The sequence below is a fragment of the Rhodotorula graminis genome, assembly GCF_001329695.1.
Source record: "Rhodotorula graminis WP1 unplaced genomic scaffold RHOBAscaffold_2, whole genome shotgun sequence".
Lineage (NCBI taxonomy): Eukaryota > Fungi > Basidiomycota > Microbotryomycetes > Sporidiobolales > Sporidiobolaceae > Rhodotorula > Rhodotorula graminis.
Genome location: NW_017264929.1, coordinates 1,464,775 through 1,477,710, shown reverse-complemented (window position 1 = coordinate 1,477,710; position 12,936 = coordinate 1,464,775). Strand labels below are relative to the sequence as shown.

General features: G+C 68.6%; 4 protein-coding genes across 4 annotated transcripts; 1 reads left to right on the top strand and 3 right to left on the bottom strand.

Moving 5' to 3' along the window:
- Nucleotides 1-214: 214 nt before the first annotated feature.
- RHOBADRAFT_51613 (uncharacterized protein) lies at nucleotides 215-5,294 on the bottom strand (the record flags this gene model as incomplete). Its single annotated transcript, XM_018415929.1, has 4 exons — nucleotides 215-1,368; nucleotides 1,440-3,090; nucleotides 3,184-3,861; nucleotides 3,943-5,294. 4 exons carry the CDS (start codon nucleotides 5,292-5,294, stop codon nucleotides 646-648), a joined length of 4,404 nt encoding a protein of 1,467 aa, XP_018273854.1. The 3' UTR covers nucleotides 215-645.
- Nucleotides 5,295-5,539: 245 nt separating this feature from the next.
- On the top strand, nucleotides 5,540-8,004 carry RHOBADRAFT_51612 (uncharacterized protein; the record flags this gene model as incomplete). The annotated part of the gene is made up of 9 exons (XM_018415928.1): nucleotides 5,540-5,704; nucleotides 5,775-5,893; nucleotides 5,972-6,049; nucleotides 6,120-6,277; nucleotides 6,347-6,720; nucleotides 6,810-6,951; nucleotides 7,051-7,220; nucleotides 7,325-7,592; nucleotides 7,722-8,004. 9 exons carry the CDS (start codon nucleotides 5,540-5,542, stop codon nucleotides 7,964-7,966), a joined length of 1,719 nt encoding a protein of 572 aa, XP_018273853.1. The 3' UTR covers nucleotides 7,967-8,004.
- A 1,354-nt stretch (nucleotides 8,005-9,358) lies between these two features.
- On the bottom strand, nucleotides 9,359-10,319 carry RHOBADRAFT_41801 (uncharacterized protein; the record flags this gene model as incomplete). The annotated part of the gene is made up of 2 exons (XM_018413947.1): nucleotides 9,359-9,417; nucleotides 9,602-10,319. The coding sequence occupies 2 exons, from the start codon at nucleotides 10,317-10,319 to the stop codon at nucleotides 9,359-9,361; spliced, it is 777 nt and encodes a 258-aa protein (XP_018273852.1).
- A 351-nt stretch (nucleotides 10,320-10,670) lies between these two features.
- RHOBADRAFT_33993 (uncharacterized protein) lies at nucleotides 10,671-12,897 on the bottom strand (the record flags this gene model as incomplete). The annotated part of the gene is made up of 10 exons (XM_018413163.1): nucleotides 12,575-12,897; nucleotides 12,399-12,433; nucleotides 12,213-12,333; nucleotides 12,053-12,133; nucleotides 11,681-11,994; nucleotides 11,493-11,615; nucleotides 11,335-11,431; nucleotides 11,090-11,255; nucleotides 10,937-11,013; nucleotides 10,671-10,865 (listed from the first exon to the last, which is right to left on the bottom strand). Coding segments are annotated over exons 1-10 (1,476 nt in total), but the record flags the coding sequence as incomplete, so codon positions are not given.
- Between the last annotated feature and the right edge of the window lie 39 nt (nucleotides 12,898-12,936).

Genomic DNA, 12,936 nt, shown 5'->3' with positions numbered 1-12,936 from the left:
GGTGTCGGAGGCTCGAGCGTCCTCCTCTCGCTGGTCGGGACGGGCGCGTGCGCGAGTACTTTTCGAGCGCCAACATGACCTGCCATTCTCTCTGCTCTGCGACTGTGCCGGTGTGAGGTCGAGAGTGAAAGCGAGAGCGAGCGAGAGTGAGAAACTAGAGATGCGGCTCGCGCTCGCTCGGACCCCTCTCTCTCGCCGACGGATCGAGTACGCTCGAGGAACAAAGATGCCATGACAGCGAGACAACCCAGGACGGCATGAAGCGGGGTGGTACACAGAGAGCGGAGGGGTGGCAGGGACTACAGGTCCAACAGCGGCAACAGGAGGACGAGGGACGACAAAGAGGAGGGAAGAGTCCAAGGGAGGAAGGAGATGGCTCACGAGCCCTCGAGGTGGGCGTGCGGCGATGAGTCCGCTCGGAGGAAGGGAAAGGAGAGGGAGAGCTGTCGAGCTCGAGGCTCGACCGAGGATCGCCGACGAGAAGGTCGACGGCGAGACGGCGTCCGACTGGAGGACGACGAGAGGTGCGCGTTCCGGCTTGACGCCTGGAGCGGGACGCAGGAGGGAAGGACGATCGTCGTCGACGACGAGGACGACGACGAGTGCGGGCTGGAAGGGCGAGAGAGCGCGGGGCGGCGACTCGGCTCAGCCGAACCCAGCTGCGGCCGCAACCGCCTTCTTGAGGCCCTTCTCGTCGGTCGCGTCGAGGCCCCTCGCGCCCGCCTTGAGGCGCAGGTTGCGGTCGAACGTGACGAGGACGACCTGGGCCGCGTCGGCCGGCACGCGCCGCTTGTCGAGCACGGCCTGCGGGTTGACGAGCGCGAGCCGGTTCGAAAAATGGTCGCGCTGCCACGCGGCGGCGCGCAGGATGACGTCATCCATCGACCGGGCAATGTCGTGCGACGACGAGGTCGGCGCGGCGCCGTCGAGCGAGGACGAGGCGGCCGCAGACGAGCTGCCAAAGTCGATCGACTCGTTGCGAATGGCGAGGTCCTTGAGGTAGTTGCCGCGGCTCGTCTGGATCTTGAGGAAGCGCGAGTAGCCGCGCACGGCGAGCTCGAGGTAGTCGATGACCTCGGCGGCGGCGACACCGAGCGCCGTCGGGTTGCGGCGCAGGCCGTCGAGCTCGGTGACGACGGCGAGCGGGACAATGATGGTCCAGCACTCGGCGGCGACGAGCTCGCTGAACAGGTCGATCGACGTGAGGAGGATGTTGGTGTCGAACACGAGGACCGTGTAGCCGGCAAAGACCTTGGGGATCGACGCCGCCTTGCCGCCGAGACGAGCTGCGAGGCGACCGCCGAGCTTGGGGCCGCGAGTCGCCGAGCGCGCCGACCGGATGATGGCCTTGAGCTGACGACGGCGAGACTGTCGGTGCGAGAAGATTGAGTCAATCTACGCTCGTCGAGAGAGGAAAAAGAGGGAACGGCAAGGCGCACCTTGAGCTCCTTGACGGCCTCCGAGTCGTTCTCGTCGTCGTCATCCTCGCCCGCACTCTCCTCGTCGTCCTCCTCGGCGCTCCCGGCACTCGCCGACCTCCTCTCGTCGAGCGCGAGTCGGCTGAGCCGCTCGGCCTCGCGCGCGTCGTCGTCCTCGCGCTGCCACCGCTCCATCTTGCGCTGCAGGGCGCCCGAGATGCGGAACCGCCGCGACGGGTCGACGGCGCGCGCGTCGTAGTCGAAGCCGGGCACGTTGCGCACGAGCCACGCGGCGCAGATGGCGAGGCGGCGCCACCTCGCCTCGGCGAGTCGAGCGACCGCGCTCAAGCCTGCGCCGCCGCCGCCGCCGACGCCGTACGACCGGCCCTCGCCCGCCTCGTCGTTGGCCGAGCTCGTGCCGCCGCCGCCGCCGCCCTCGCCCTCGTCGAGCGCCGCCATGTCGAACCGGAGCGCGTCCATCTCGCTCTCGACGCGCGCGCCCGCACCTCCCTCGCCGCTCGCGCCGCCGATGTCGCCGCTCGGCGAGGCCGGCGCACGGGGCCGGTGCTCGCGCCAGTAGCCGCGAGCAAACAGCTGACGGCCGGCCCAGTCCATGCCGCGCAGGCACCAGTCCTCGGGGAGGGGCCGGCCGGCGCTGAGCTTCGGCGGGGCGTCGAGGCGCACGTTGATGCCCGACGGGATGCGGTTGAAGAGCGAGGCGAGGTGCGCCCAGGGGATGGCGCGCTCGAGGTGGGCGAGCGCCGAGGGGTGGTGCGACAGGTGGGCGACGAACGTGAGGACGAGGGTGACGTAAGGGTTGGGCAGGGCGAGGGTCGACGACGCGAGGGTGCGGAACGGCGTGGCGATGAGGAACGACAGGAGCGAGAACGAGAGCTCCTGCGCGAGCTTGAACGGGAGCGGGTCGTCCTCGGGCAGGGTCGCCGCGCCGCCCGACCCGTTGCCGAGCTGCTTGACGAGGTCTTCGGCGCCGCCGAGCCCGAACCCAGGCCCGACCGTCGACGCCGCACTGCTGCTCCCGCCGCGCGAGGTGCGCTCGTCGTCGAGCGCGGCGTCGTCGGCGTCCGAGCGCTTGACCATGATGGCCTGCGGCGCGGCCCTCGCCGCACTCGCGCTCGCGAGCGTCGCCGACGACGCGTGCCGGCTCGACCCACCTGCGCCGCCGGCGCCGCCGCCGCGACCGTGTCGGCTCCCACGCGCCGAGAGGTGCCCACCGTCGCCGTGGCCGTTGTGCGCCGTCGACGCCGAGCCGTCCTCGCCGCCGTCGCCCGACGCCGAGTCGCGCGCGAGGAGCTTCTTGAGGACGCCGTCGTCGGCGCCGTACTGGAGGAGCGACGCGACGTTGACGACGCCGAGCATGAACCACTCGCGGTCGCCGAACGGCGCCTGGTCGCCCTTGGCCTCGAGGCTCATGGCGAGCCACTCGTCGCGCGACTTGAGGATGGCCCAGCGCTCCTCCTTGAGGCGCTCGAGGAAGCGCTCTTGAGCGGGCGAAAAGTCGTCGAGCGAGATCTTGGTGAAGAGCATGCCGTGCAGGTGGACGAAGAGCTCGGCCTTGGTGACGTCGGGCTGCGTGCGGCGCTGCTGGTGCTCGTCCTCGAACAGGGGGAGGATCGACTCTCGCGCCGACAGGTACGGGTGCGTGGCCGTGAGGCTGAGGCGGAGGAGGAGAGAGGAGAGGGAGGGGGTCAGTGTCGTTCTCGCGGGAAAGGGAGGACAGCGAGGAAAGGGAGGGGAGCGAGCGCACCTCTTGGCGTAGTGGTACAGCGCCCTGAACTCGTCACCCTTGCTCAAGAGCGCGAGGTGGTGCTGCAGGCGGCCCGTGCCCGGGTTCTCGGCGAGCCCTTGGCCGTACCAGTCGCGCGCCATCTCGCGCCACGTCTCGTGCTCCTCGAGGTCCCAGTCGTTGAGCGCCGCCTGGCCAATGCTCGCCGCGTCGGCGGGACGCTGCTGCTGCTGCGCCGGCTTGGCGTGAGCGTCGAGCGCGGCCGACGTGAGGCGGGCCGGCGCCGCCGACGACGAGGCGGCGTGCATGCGCGAGGCGAGGCCTGCGACGGCCATGCGGTACCGCGCGAGGTCGCCGAGCTGCTCGATCCACGCGGCGCGGAAGACGGCGATGGTCGGGTCCTCGAACAGCTGCGAGTAGAAGCCGTACGCGTGCTGGATGAACTCGATCAGGTGCTCGAGGACATTGGCCGGCGGCGAGTCTTCGGCGTGGGCCTGGGCATGGGTGTGGGCGTGAGACGAGGTCGAGGAGGGGAGGGGTGCCGAGAGGACGGCGTGGCGCATGCGCTCGAGGAGCTGGTGGAAGCCGACCTGCCACAGGCGGGTCGGGATGTTGTACCGCTGCGCGAGCGAGTGGAGCGACGCCGGGAGGCGAGGGTCGAGCGCGAGCTGGAGGAACGAGTAGTGCGCGTCGGCGAGCCTGTAGGAGAGAGAGAGAGAGAGAGTCAGTGAGATTCGGATCGGGAAGGCCGGCTCGAGGGAGAGCAAAGTGAGGACGCACTGCTTGTGGAGGGTCGCGAGCCGGACCCAGAACTCGTCGTCGAGCCTCGCTCGGCTGCCCGCACCCTGAATGCGCACGCCCGCCTTAGCCCCTCCACCGCCGCCGGCGCCCGAGGCGGCAAAGTCGTCCGCCTCGCCTCCCTCCCTCGCGCTCGCCGCCTGTGCCGCACGGTGCTCGTCGGCGACACGCGCCTCGAGGTCCGTGATCTCGCGGTACGCGCGCTTGAGCGGCGCCATGGCCGGGTGCGGCGGGCGCTTGGACGACGACGCGCTCGGGGCGGCGCCCGACGCCGCACTCGCGCTCGCGCTCGCCGCGTCGTCGGCCGTCATGTCGCTCGCGAACGACAGGACCGAGCCGCTCGCGAGCGAGCGCGTGTCGGCTGCGGGGCCCTTGGCGAGGCCGCCGTGGCGTGCGGCGGTGCGCTCGGCGCGCGCCTCGGCGAACCGCATCGGGTCGTCGCGGCGCGGGTCGAACAGCTGGCGCGAGCTGCGGCTCGCCGAGCTCGCTCCTGCGACCGAGCCGAGGCCGGCCGCGACCGAGTCGGCCGCCTCGTCGCCGTCGTCGCCTGCGCCGCCCGCGTCCTCGCGACGGCGACGGCGGCGGCCGCTCGTCCCACCACCGCCGCCGCTGCTCCTCGTGCGGCCGCTAAAGTCGGTCTCGACGCTCTCGAGCGACTCCTTGCTGCCCTGCGCGACCGTCGCGCGGGACGACGAGCCGTGGTGGGCGTGAGCTCCGGCGCCCGAGCGCGCCGCGACGAGGCCCGAGCCGCTACCTGCGCCGGCGCGGCGGCCGAGGTCGGCCGGGTCGACGGGCTCGCGCTTGCTGCGGGTGCGCGGGCCGGCGTCGTCGCGGTCGGCGCGATCGGCGCGCTCCGAGCGGTCGCGGTGCTCGCGACGGGGACGCGAGGGCGGGTCTAGAGGAGGGGCGAGGGCCGGACTGGCGGGTCGACGTGCTTGTTGGTGGTGGTGGTGGTGGTGCGAGTTGGGGTTGAACAGCTCGCGGGACGAGGACGAGGGCGGGTTGGCGAGCGAGGTGGTGGACCTCGAGGCTGCGGCGCGGTCATAGTCCGGGTCGTACCGCTGCTGCTGCTGGTGGTGGCTGTCGCGGTCTGGGCGGGTCGAGCGGGGCTGGCGGGTGGTGGTAGTGGTGCCGTGCGAGTGCGAGGGCGGGGTGGAGCGGTGGTTCTGCCTCGAGGGGGTGGTGGTGCGCGGGTGGGCCTGGTGGCGTTGGTGCTGGAGGTGAGGTGGGACCGGGCTGTGTGGGCGCGAGTGGGCTGGCGAGTGCGGGTAGGCCAGCTGCGAGTGGTGGTGCAGGTACGCTGGCGGGTGGGTGGTGGCGACCGAGGCCTGCATCAAGGGCTGGTGCCCAGGGTAGTCGTCGTGGTGGTGGTCCAGCGTAGCAGACTCAGGGGCAAGAGGGACGAGGGCGAGGGGGAGGGAGGGTGTCGCTCGCAGCACCTTGGGTCGCAGCCGGTTGCCGTTCCGTGTCTCGGCCAATCAGATCGTCTCATCTCCCTCTCAGCTCGGCGCCCGCTTCAGCTCACAGCTCGCTCTCCACCCCGGCGCAGCACCACCCTCGCCTCGACCACCGACCCGCCATGTCGCAAGCTCCACCTTCTGTCGCCCCCTCGGGCGAGGACGCCATCCTGCAGCACATCGACGCTCAACCGCTTCCCCTCTCCGACCTCGACTCTGTCTCGCTCCTCGACGCCTACGAGGTCGACCTCTCGGTCCAAGAGGTCCTTCGCGGCGGCTACTCGAGGGTCCGCACCACACTCCATCCCACTCGACACCGACCCACCCGAGCTCACCCTCTGCCCCCCTCGCCCCCAGGTCGCCCTCCAGTTCGCCGACGAGCAGCTGCACGACGCCGTCCCAGTGTACCGCGCCCTGCGCAGCCGCCTCCCGCAAGACAAGGAGCTCTACGTCCTCGCAGACACGACTTATGGCAGGTGCGCCCCGCTCCTTCTTCGCTACCCGCCTCCCTTCCTCGACCCCTCGAACTCACCCTCTCCTCCCGTCCTCTGCAGCTGCTGTGTCGACGAGGTCGCAGCCCAGCATGTCGACGCCGACTTTGTCATCCACTATGGCCACACCTGCCTCTCGCCGTGCGTCCTGCCTCCTCCCTCGACTCCCTCGCACGTTCGCCCAGCTCAACCTCGCCTCTCCTCGCCGCAGCACGGCCCGACTACCCGTCCTGTACGTCCTCACCAAGCGCTCGATCGACCCAGACGCCGCCGCAAGCGCCCTCGCGTCCACGAGTCGCGACTCGCTCCAAGACGAGCCGCCAAAAGCCGTCGTCCTCCTGTACGACGTCGCCTACGCCCACAAAGCCCGTGCGTCCCTCTCTCGCACTCCCTCTCGCTCTAGTCAGACTGGGACTGACGACTCGAACCCCCACCCAGACCTCGTTGCCGACGCCCTACGCCCGCTCCTCCCGACCAACCTCCCCCTCGTCCTCTCGCACCTCGACTCGCGCGCCAACCTGCGCGCGCACGCCTCGGACAAGGGCAAGGTGCGCGCCGACCCGCCCTCGGCCGCCTCCAACGACGCCGCCGCGCCCGATCTTGAGCGCGACGAGGCCGACGCCGCGCCCGCACCTGAGCCGGCCGGGTTCGACCTCGACCCGTCGGTGCCCGCGCCGCCGACGACGGTGCCGCGCTCGGCGGGGCGGTACACGCTGCCCGAGGGCGTCGACAAGGACGAGTGCGCCTTGCTGTGGATCGGCGGCGAGAACTTGGCGCTCAACAACGCGCTCCTCGTTCATGGGCGGTGCAGGGTCCGTCTCCCCTCTCTCTTCCCCTCTCTTCCTCTTCTGAGAACACAGAACCTTCACGTCACTGACGATCCTCTCGACGACGACGACAGGTGTGGTCGTACGACCCGGCGACGGGCCAAGCGCGGCTCGAGAGCGGGAGGACGAATCGCATGCTCATGCGGCGGTACGCTACCGTCGAGAAGGCCAAGGACGCAGACGTTATCGGCATCCTCGTCGGCACGCTCGGCGTCGGTGCGTCCTCGTCTCTCTGCGTCTCTCTCTTTCGAGCGCGCACTGACCTCCCCTCTGCTCCTCGCCCCTCCTTCCTCGTCCCCTCGACCCGACGACCAGCCGCCTACCTCCCGCTCATCACGCACCTGCGGCAGCTCATCACGAGCCGCGAGAAGAAGAGCTACACGGTCGCCGTCGGCAAGCTCAACCCGGCCAAGCTCGCCAACTTTATCGAGGTCGAGTGCTGGGTCCTCGTCGCGTGCCCGGAAAACTCGATGGTCGACAGCAAGGTGCGCCCTCGGTTTCCTCCTTCCCCTCCCCGTCCTCCTCTAGTGCAGCCCGCCGAGCAAGGACGCCGAGCACTGACCGCCGTCCCTCGCGTTCCCTCCTGCAGGAGTTCTTGCGCCCGATCGTGACGCCGTTCGAGCTCGAGCTCGCCTTGACGGGCAAAGCCTGGACGGGCGACTACCTGCTCGACTTTGCGGCGCTCCTCGAGAGCTCGACGTTTGGGCAGGACGCCGGGACGGTCGGGTCGGGCGAGAGCGCGAGCGAGAGCGACGACGACGAGGAGCAGGACGAGGACGATGGGGAGCGGCCAGTGTTCAGTGCGGCGACGGGCACGTACCGCCACCCGAAGCGGTACACGAACAAGGTCTTTGCAGGTGCGCTCCTCCCTCTTCTCTCGCCCTCTCTTTTCCCTCTCGCCTCGACGGTCACTGACTCTTTCCTCTCTCTCCCTTTCCTCCTGCTCTCTCGCCGTGCCGCACCACCCGTCACCCCTCCTCGAGCAGACGCCGACGCCCTCACCTCTGCCGCCTCGGCCCTCTCGATCCGCGACACGTCGTCGGCCGTCTCTCGCGTGCTCGGCAGCGCCGCCGGCGAGTACATGCAGACGCGCACGTACAAAGGCCTCGAGCCGCGGTACGGCATGGACGAGCCCGCGAGGCTCGAGATGGGCCGCGAGGGCGGGATCGCGAGGGGTTACGGGTACGAGAAGGGCGAGGGGCGCGAGGAGGGCGAGCAGGAGGGGCAGTAGAGCGACGCGAGTTGCAGACTGACCGACGTTCTCGCGTCGATCCGAGCTGTGAGAGCGACGTCGAGGGCGCAGGGCGAGACGAGCCGCAGGAGCCAAAACATCGTCTCGTCGCTCGAGAGCAGAGTAGCTCTCAATCTCTCTCGGCGTCCGGCCTTACGCTCGGTCAGCTTCCTGTCGTCCTCGAGAGCCCGCTCAGGACGACTGCCTGGGCAGCGAGCGTCAGAGCGCGAGAGCTGCGCTTCAGCTGCGACCCGTCTCGTGGCACTCGAACCTCTTTCGCCCGTTCGCGCTTCTAGCGTTCGGCTTTCCCGCTCCTCTCCTCGCGATAGGCTCGAGGCTCGAACGGACGTCTCGAGACGTCAATCGAGAGGCTGCAAGTTCACGAAGCGCAGAACAGCGAGTTGCGCGCCGAGTCCGCTTGTCCCTCTTCGATCTCCTCTGCGCTGGATCGTGCGGGCACATTCTCGTCTGGTCCGGGGCGAGCAGGTTCACCGATGAGCAGTCATGTCGATAGGTCTATCCAGCAGGGCAGGCGCGAGAAAGAGCCAGCCTGCGGGCCAGAAACCGTGTCCTTCCTTCTGGATCTCATTCTCGGCGCAGAGTTGCGCTCTCACCACCCAAGCGGACCGAGACGACGGGCGCATCGTCGAACACACGTCTCGATGCATCGAACGAGCAGCTCAGGGCCGAGAAAGAGAGAGCACGCCTGGCCGAAATGCGAGTCCCTCCTCCCGCCGTCCAGGGCAGAGAGGTCCGGGCGCTCTGACACGGCTTCGGCGGCCGGCGCCGGTCCCTTCTACACGTGCCGAGACGTCCGTCGAGAGCTGCCCGCTGCCCGCCCTCAAGTGAGCGATTCGCTTCCTCGACCCCGTCGCTCGCTCACCGCCGGAAGCGCGACAGCCAATCAGCGTCGGGCCTACGTAGCTGACGTGGCAGCACAGGATCGGCGGCCGCCCTCCTTGCTCTCCTCTCGGCCTCTGTTCTGCTGTGAGCGATCCGACGGCACAGCTTGAGCGCTCGAGAACCGAGCCTGACCGGCGTGGAGCGAGGAAGTGATGAGAGGAAGGAGCTGAGAGCTAGGCGAGGGAACAGGCAAGCGCTTGCGGCTGCGCCACCCTGGACGTCTGCGTCTCGGCGAATGTTCCTGCTGCCAATCCGCTCGACCACGCTCGAGGTCTCTCTCGCAGGGACTGCTCTCGAGCGGAGGAGGTCGAGAGTGTCTGTTGCTTGCAAAATGGGGGAAGAAGGGGAGCGTGAAGCGAGGCGCTACAGATTTGGGGATAAAGTGGATGCGGGAGGGGACAATCTAGGTAACGGACAAATGCTGGTCGGAAGGAGGGTAGGGTGTGTGGGTGGGCGCAGAGCTCACGCGCGGTGTCGAGCGGAACCTTCTCAAGTCGAGAAGTCGCCGAGCTGCACGCCCTGACGCCGCGGTCGCGTCGGCGAAAGCTCTGCAGGAATTCGAGAGTATCAGTATGTCCCTGGAGGTCGGTCTCAAAGGAGGAAATGAAGAGAAAGAGAGAAAGGAGCGAGGCGCACAATGATTGCCTCGCGAATTGGGTCGGCGCGACGGCGACGAGCCTCGCACGACCGCGTCCATGTCCGCCGTCGGCCTCGTGATCATTCTCTGATCACGACGCAGCTCGGGCGACGGCGTGCGGCCGCGAGCGAGCGCCGGGAGGCGCACGTTGAACGGCGAGCCGATTGCCGGCAGGGCGAGGTGGCGCACGGCGCCGGGCGGGCCGTCCACTCGCGACAGGACGAGCCCCGGCTGACGCCCTCGATGGACCGAGAGGCCCGGGCGCGGCCGAGGAAGCGGCCGAGGAAGCGGCGGCTCGTCGTCGTGGTCGTCGTGGTCGCCGGACGAGGACGACGCGACCGAAAACCAGGATCGGATCGGCGCGTGCGACTCGCCAGGGCCAGGCGACGCAGGCGCAGATGCCGATCGCACGCTGAACACGGGCGAGGGCGTCGTGAGGCCCTGTGCCGCTCGCTTTGCAGCCCTGCGCTGCTCGCGCATGAGCCGCCGGTTGCGGTCCGTGTTGCCGATGTGCAGCCACGCGTCGGTGCCGAACAGGTGGGCGACCTCCGGGTCGAGAACGCCCGAGTTGCCGCGGACCTCGTCGTGCGAGCGAGTGAGCGCCGCGAGCGCTGCATGGTTGACGACCGGGTGCGGGCGATGGGGACCGAGAGACGGGGCGCTCGGGCTGCGCGGCGGCCAGCCGGTCGCCCGATCGATGATGTGCCGCGTGTCAGGCGACAACTCGAGAGTTGGGCGCCGAGGGCGAGGAGGAGGTGTGCGCGCTTGCGGGTCGAACGGGTCGTCCTTTGTGTCCAGACCTGGGCGGCACATGGTCGTACGGGTTCCGCTCGGTCGTCGAGGAACAAGAGCTCAAGAGAGAGAGAAGAGCGAGCGCCACAAGCTGCGCGTCGAGAGAGTTCGAAGGACCGACGCGCGACCGTCCACGGAGGTTCCGGAGGCTCGAGCGTCCGTCGCCCACCATCTCCTGACGCAAACGCTCGCGGACATTCCGCGAGGCGTCTGGGGACGACGAACGCGCGCCGTTGATCGAGACAGGAGACTCTCGACGTGCCCGAGCCCGGCGAGGAGGCGAGGCGAGGAGGAGCAGAGCCAGGCAAAGGCGACCACGAGCTCGAGCAGGGCCGCAGCACTCTGCGCAACAGACAGAGGTATCGTGACGGACATGCTCGTATAATACAATAGCTCTACTTGCCCTCTGTCTCTGGCCCACCGTCTAAGCGACCCTCGCCCGGACCTCTCGACGCCTCCTCGTCCCCCTCGCGCCCCTTGCCCTCCTCTGCCTCCCTCGCCACGAGCTTCTGCCGCTCGTTCCATCGGCGCAGGATGTAGACGGCGCCCTGGCCGAGCGCGACTTGGCTGCCCTGCGAGCGTTGAGGACGGTCAGGGTCGGGCGAACTTTGAGAGGAGGGGAAGGTCGGCGAGCGCACCTGGTAGAGCACGAGGGGGAGCGAGACGATCCCTCGCGCTTCGGGCGTGAGACCGCCGTAGAGGATACTGACGATGGCTGTGGCACATCAGGAAGAGGAAGAGGTGGTAAGGCAGGTCCCGCACGAGAGAGGGACGGCGAGAGGGGGACGCACGAGCTCCCAGGGCAGCGCCTTTCGCTCCTCCACAGAAGAGCGCCGAGATGGTCGTCTCGGGCGAGAGGAGGGGACCGACCGCCCGCTTGCCGTCCAGGCCGCGAGTAGCTTTGCCTTGCGGGACCGGCACGAGCCGGCAGACGGCAAAGATGACGACCGAGAAGAGCTGCGCATCCAAAAGCTAGTCAGCTCTCTCACAGTGAGACAGACCGAGAGAGAGAGGGGGGGAAGAGAGCTTGACGCACAAGATGCAGGCCCAGATTGACGGTGACGATCATGGCGATGGCCTCGCCCGAGATGCGCTCGAACGAGCCGGCGTAGAACGCTCCCGAGAAAGTAGACCTGTAGAGAGACTGTCAGTACGCGATCAAGACGACGAGACGAGAAGAGAGAAGGGACGCGCCAGATGACGAGGAGCAGGCAGAAGGTCCCGACTTTCGCGAGGTAGAACGTGCGCAAGGCCCACTTGGTCTGCTTCGGGAATGCCCACTGGACGCACTCGCCGACGAACAGCGGGATAAAGACGCTGCAGCAAGAGGGCGCATCGTCAGGACGAGGAGAGAGGAGGGGAAGGAGAAGAGGTGGACGCACGAGTACCCGAGTTGCTCGATGACCTGCCGGTACACCTCGCCGAGACCGCCGGCGCCGGACGCGACGGGCTTGCCGAACGCCCACGTCGAGCTCGACAGGAACATCTCGAGGAGCGCCGGGCTGATAAACACGCCGAGCGTATTGCCTAGGAGGACCTCGATCGTCGTGCCGGCGACGTCGCCGCCTGCGAGGCCGGTCATCGTCACGTTGGACGACACCGTAGTCGGCATGCAGCTCATGACGACGAGGCCGACGAGCGCGTACTTGTCGAACCGCTTGTGCTCGGGGTCGGCGGCTTGGACCGCCGAGACGATCTGCGAGCGAGAGGGCTAGTGAGTGGGCGTTCCAGAATGACGTTGGACTTGGACGCACGGCAAAGACGATGGCAGGGAAGAGGAGGAAGGTCGTGATGTTGCAGACGAGGTGTAATCGCCAGTCGAGCGCGCGCAGGTACTGTGGAAGGGAAGCAGGGTCAGTTGTGCGCCTTGCGAGGGTGAAGAGAGGGAGGGAGAGCGCCGCCAGCTCGCCTCACCATGTTGCGAGGTGGAATAGAAAGACCGCTGATGGTGAAGATGATCGCGACGCACAAGAGCCGGATGCTCCACTCAGACTGGATCACGCCGCCTTGCCGAGCGACGTTGGGGAAGCGCCATCTGTCGGGGCGGCAAGGTCAGCTCCTTCTCCTCGACCGCGACAAGCGGTACCAGCTTGAACTCACGCGAGAACGATGAAGACGCCGATACCGATGAGGAACTGCGGCAGGAGGGGCAGGCGGACGCGGGCGGGGCGAGGAGAGGAGGTCGGCGAGGAGGAGGGCGAGGCGACGGGAGGAGGAAGGGCGGATCGAGACGTCAGGGGCGGGCGCACACCTCTGTAGGAGAGAGAGGGACGCACCCATTGGTCGACCAGCAGCCCCAGGACCCGCTTTGTCGCGTTCCACACCCGCCGTCCTCGAGAGGCATGCCGCGCCTCCTCGCCCGCGTCGCCGTCTGCTGCTCCAGGCTCGAGCGGCTTGTCCCTCGCGCCCTGCTCACCTCGCACGCTGTCGGTCGGCACCTCCTTGAGCGTGAGCGGTTCTGGAACCGCGGTCGCGCCATCGCCAGCTGATGAAGTCCGAGTCGCGGTCGAGTCGCTCGACGGCCTGGAGGGCGCAACGGCCATTGTCGGTGGCCGCAGAGAAGGCGAAACGGCCACCTCGAGAGCAGCGCAGGCTCAGCGAGAGGCGGTGGGCGAGAGTTGAGAGTTAAGCGAGCTTC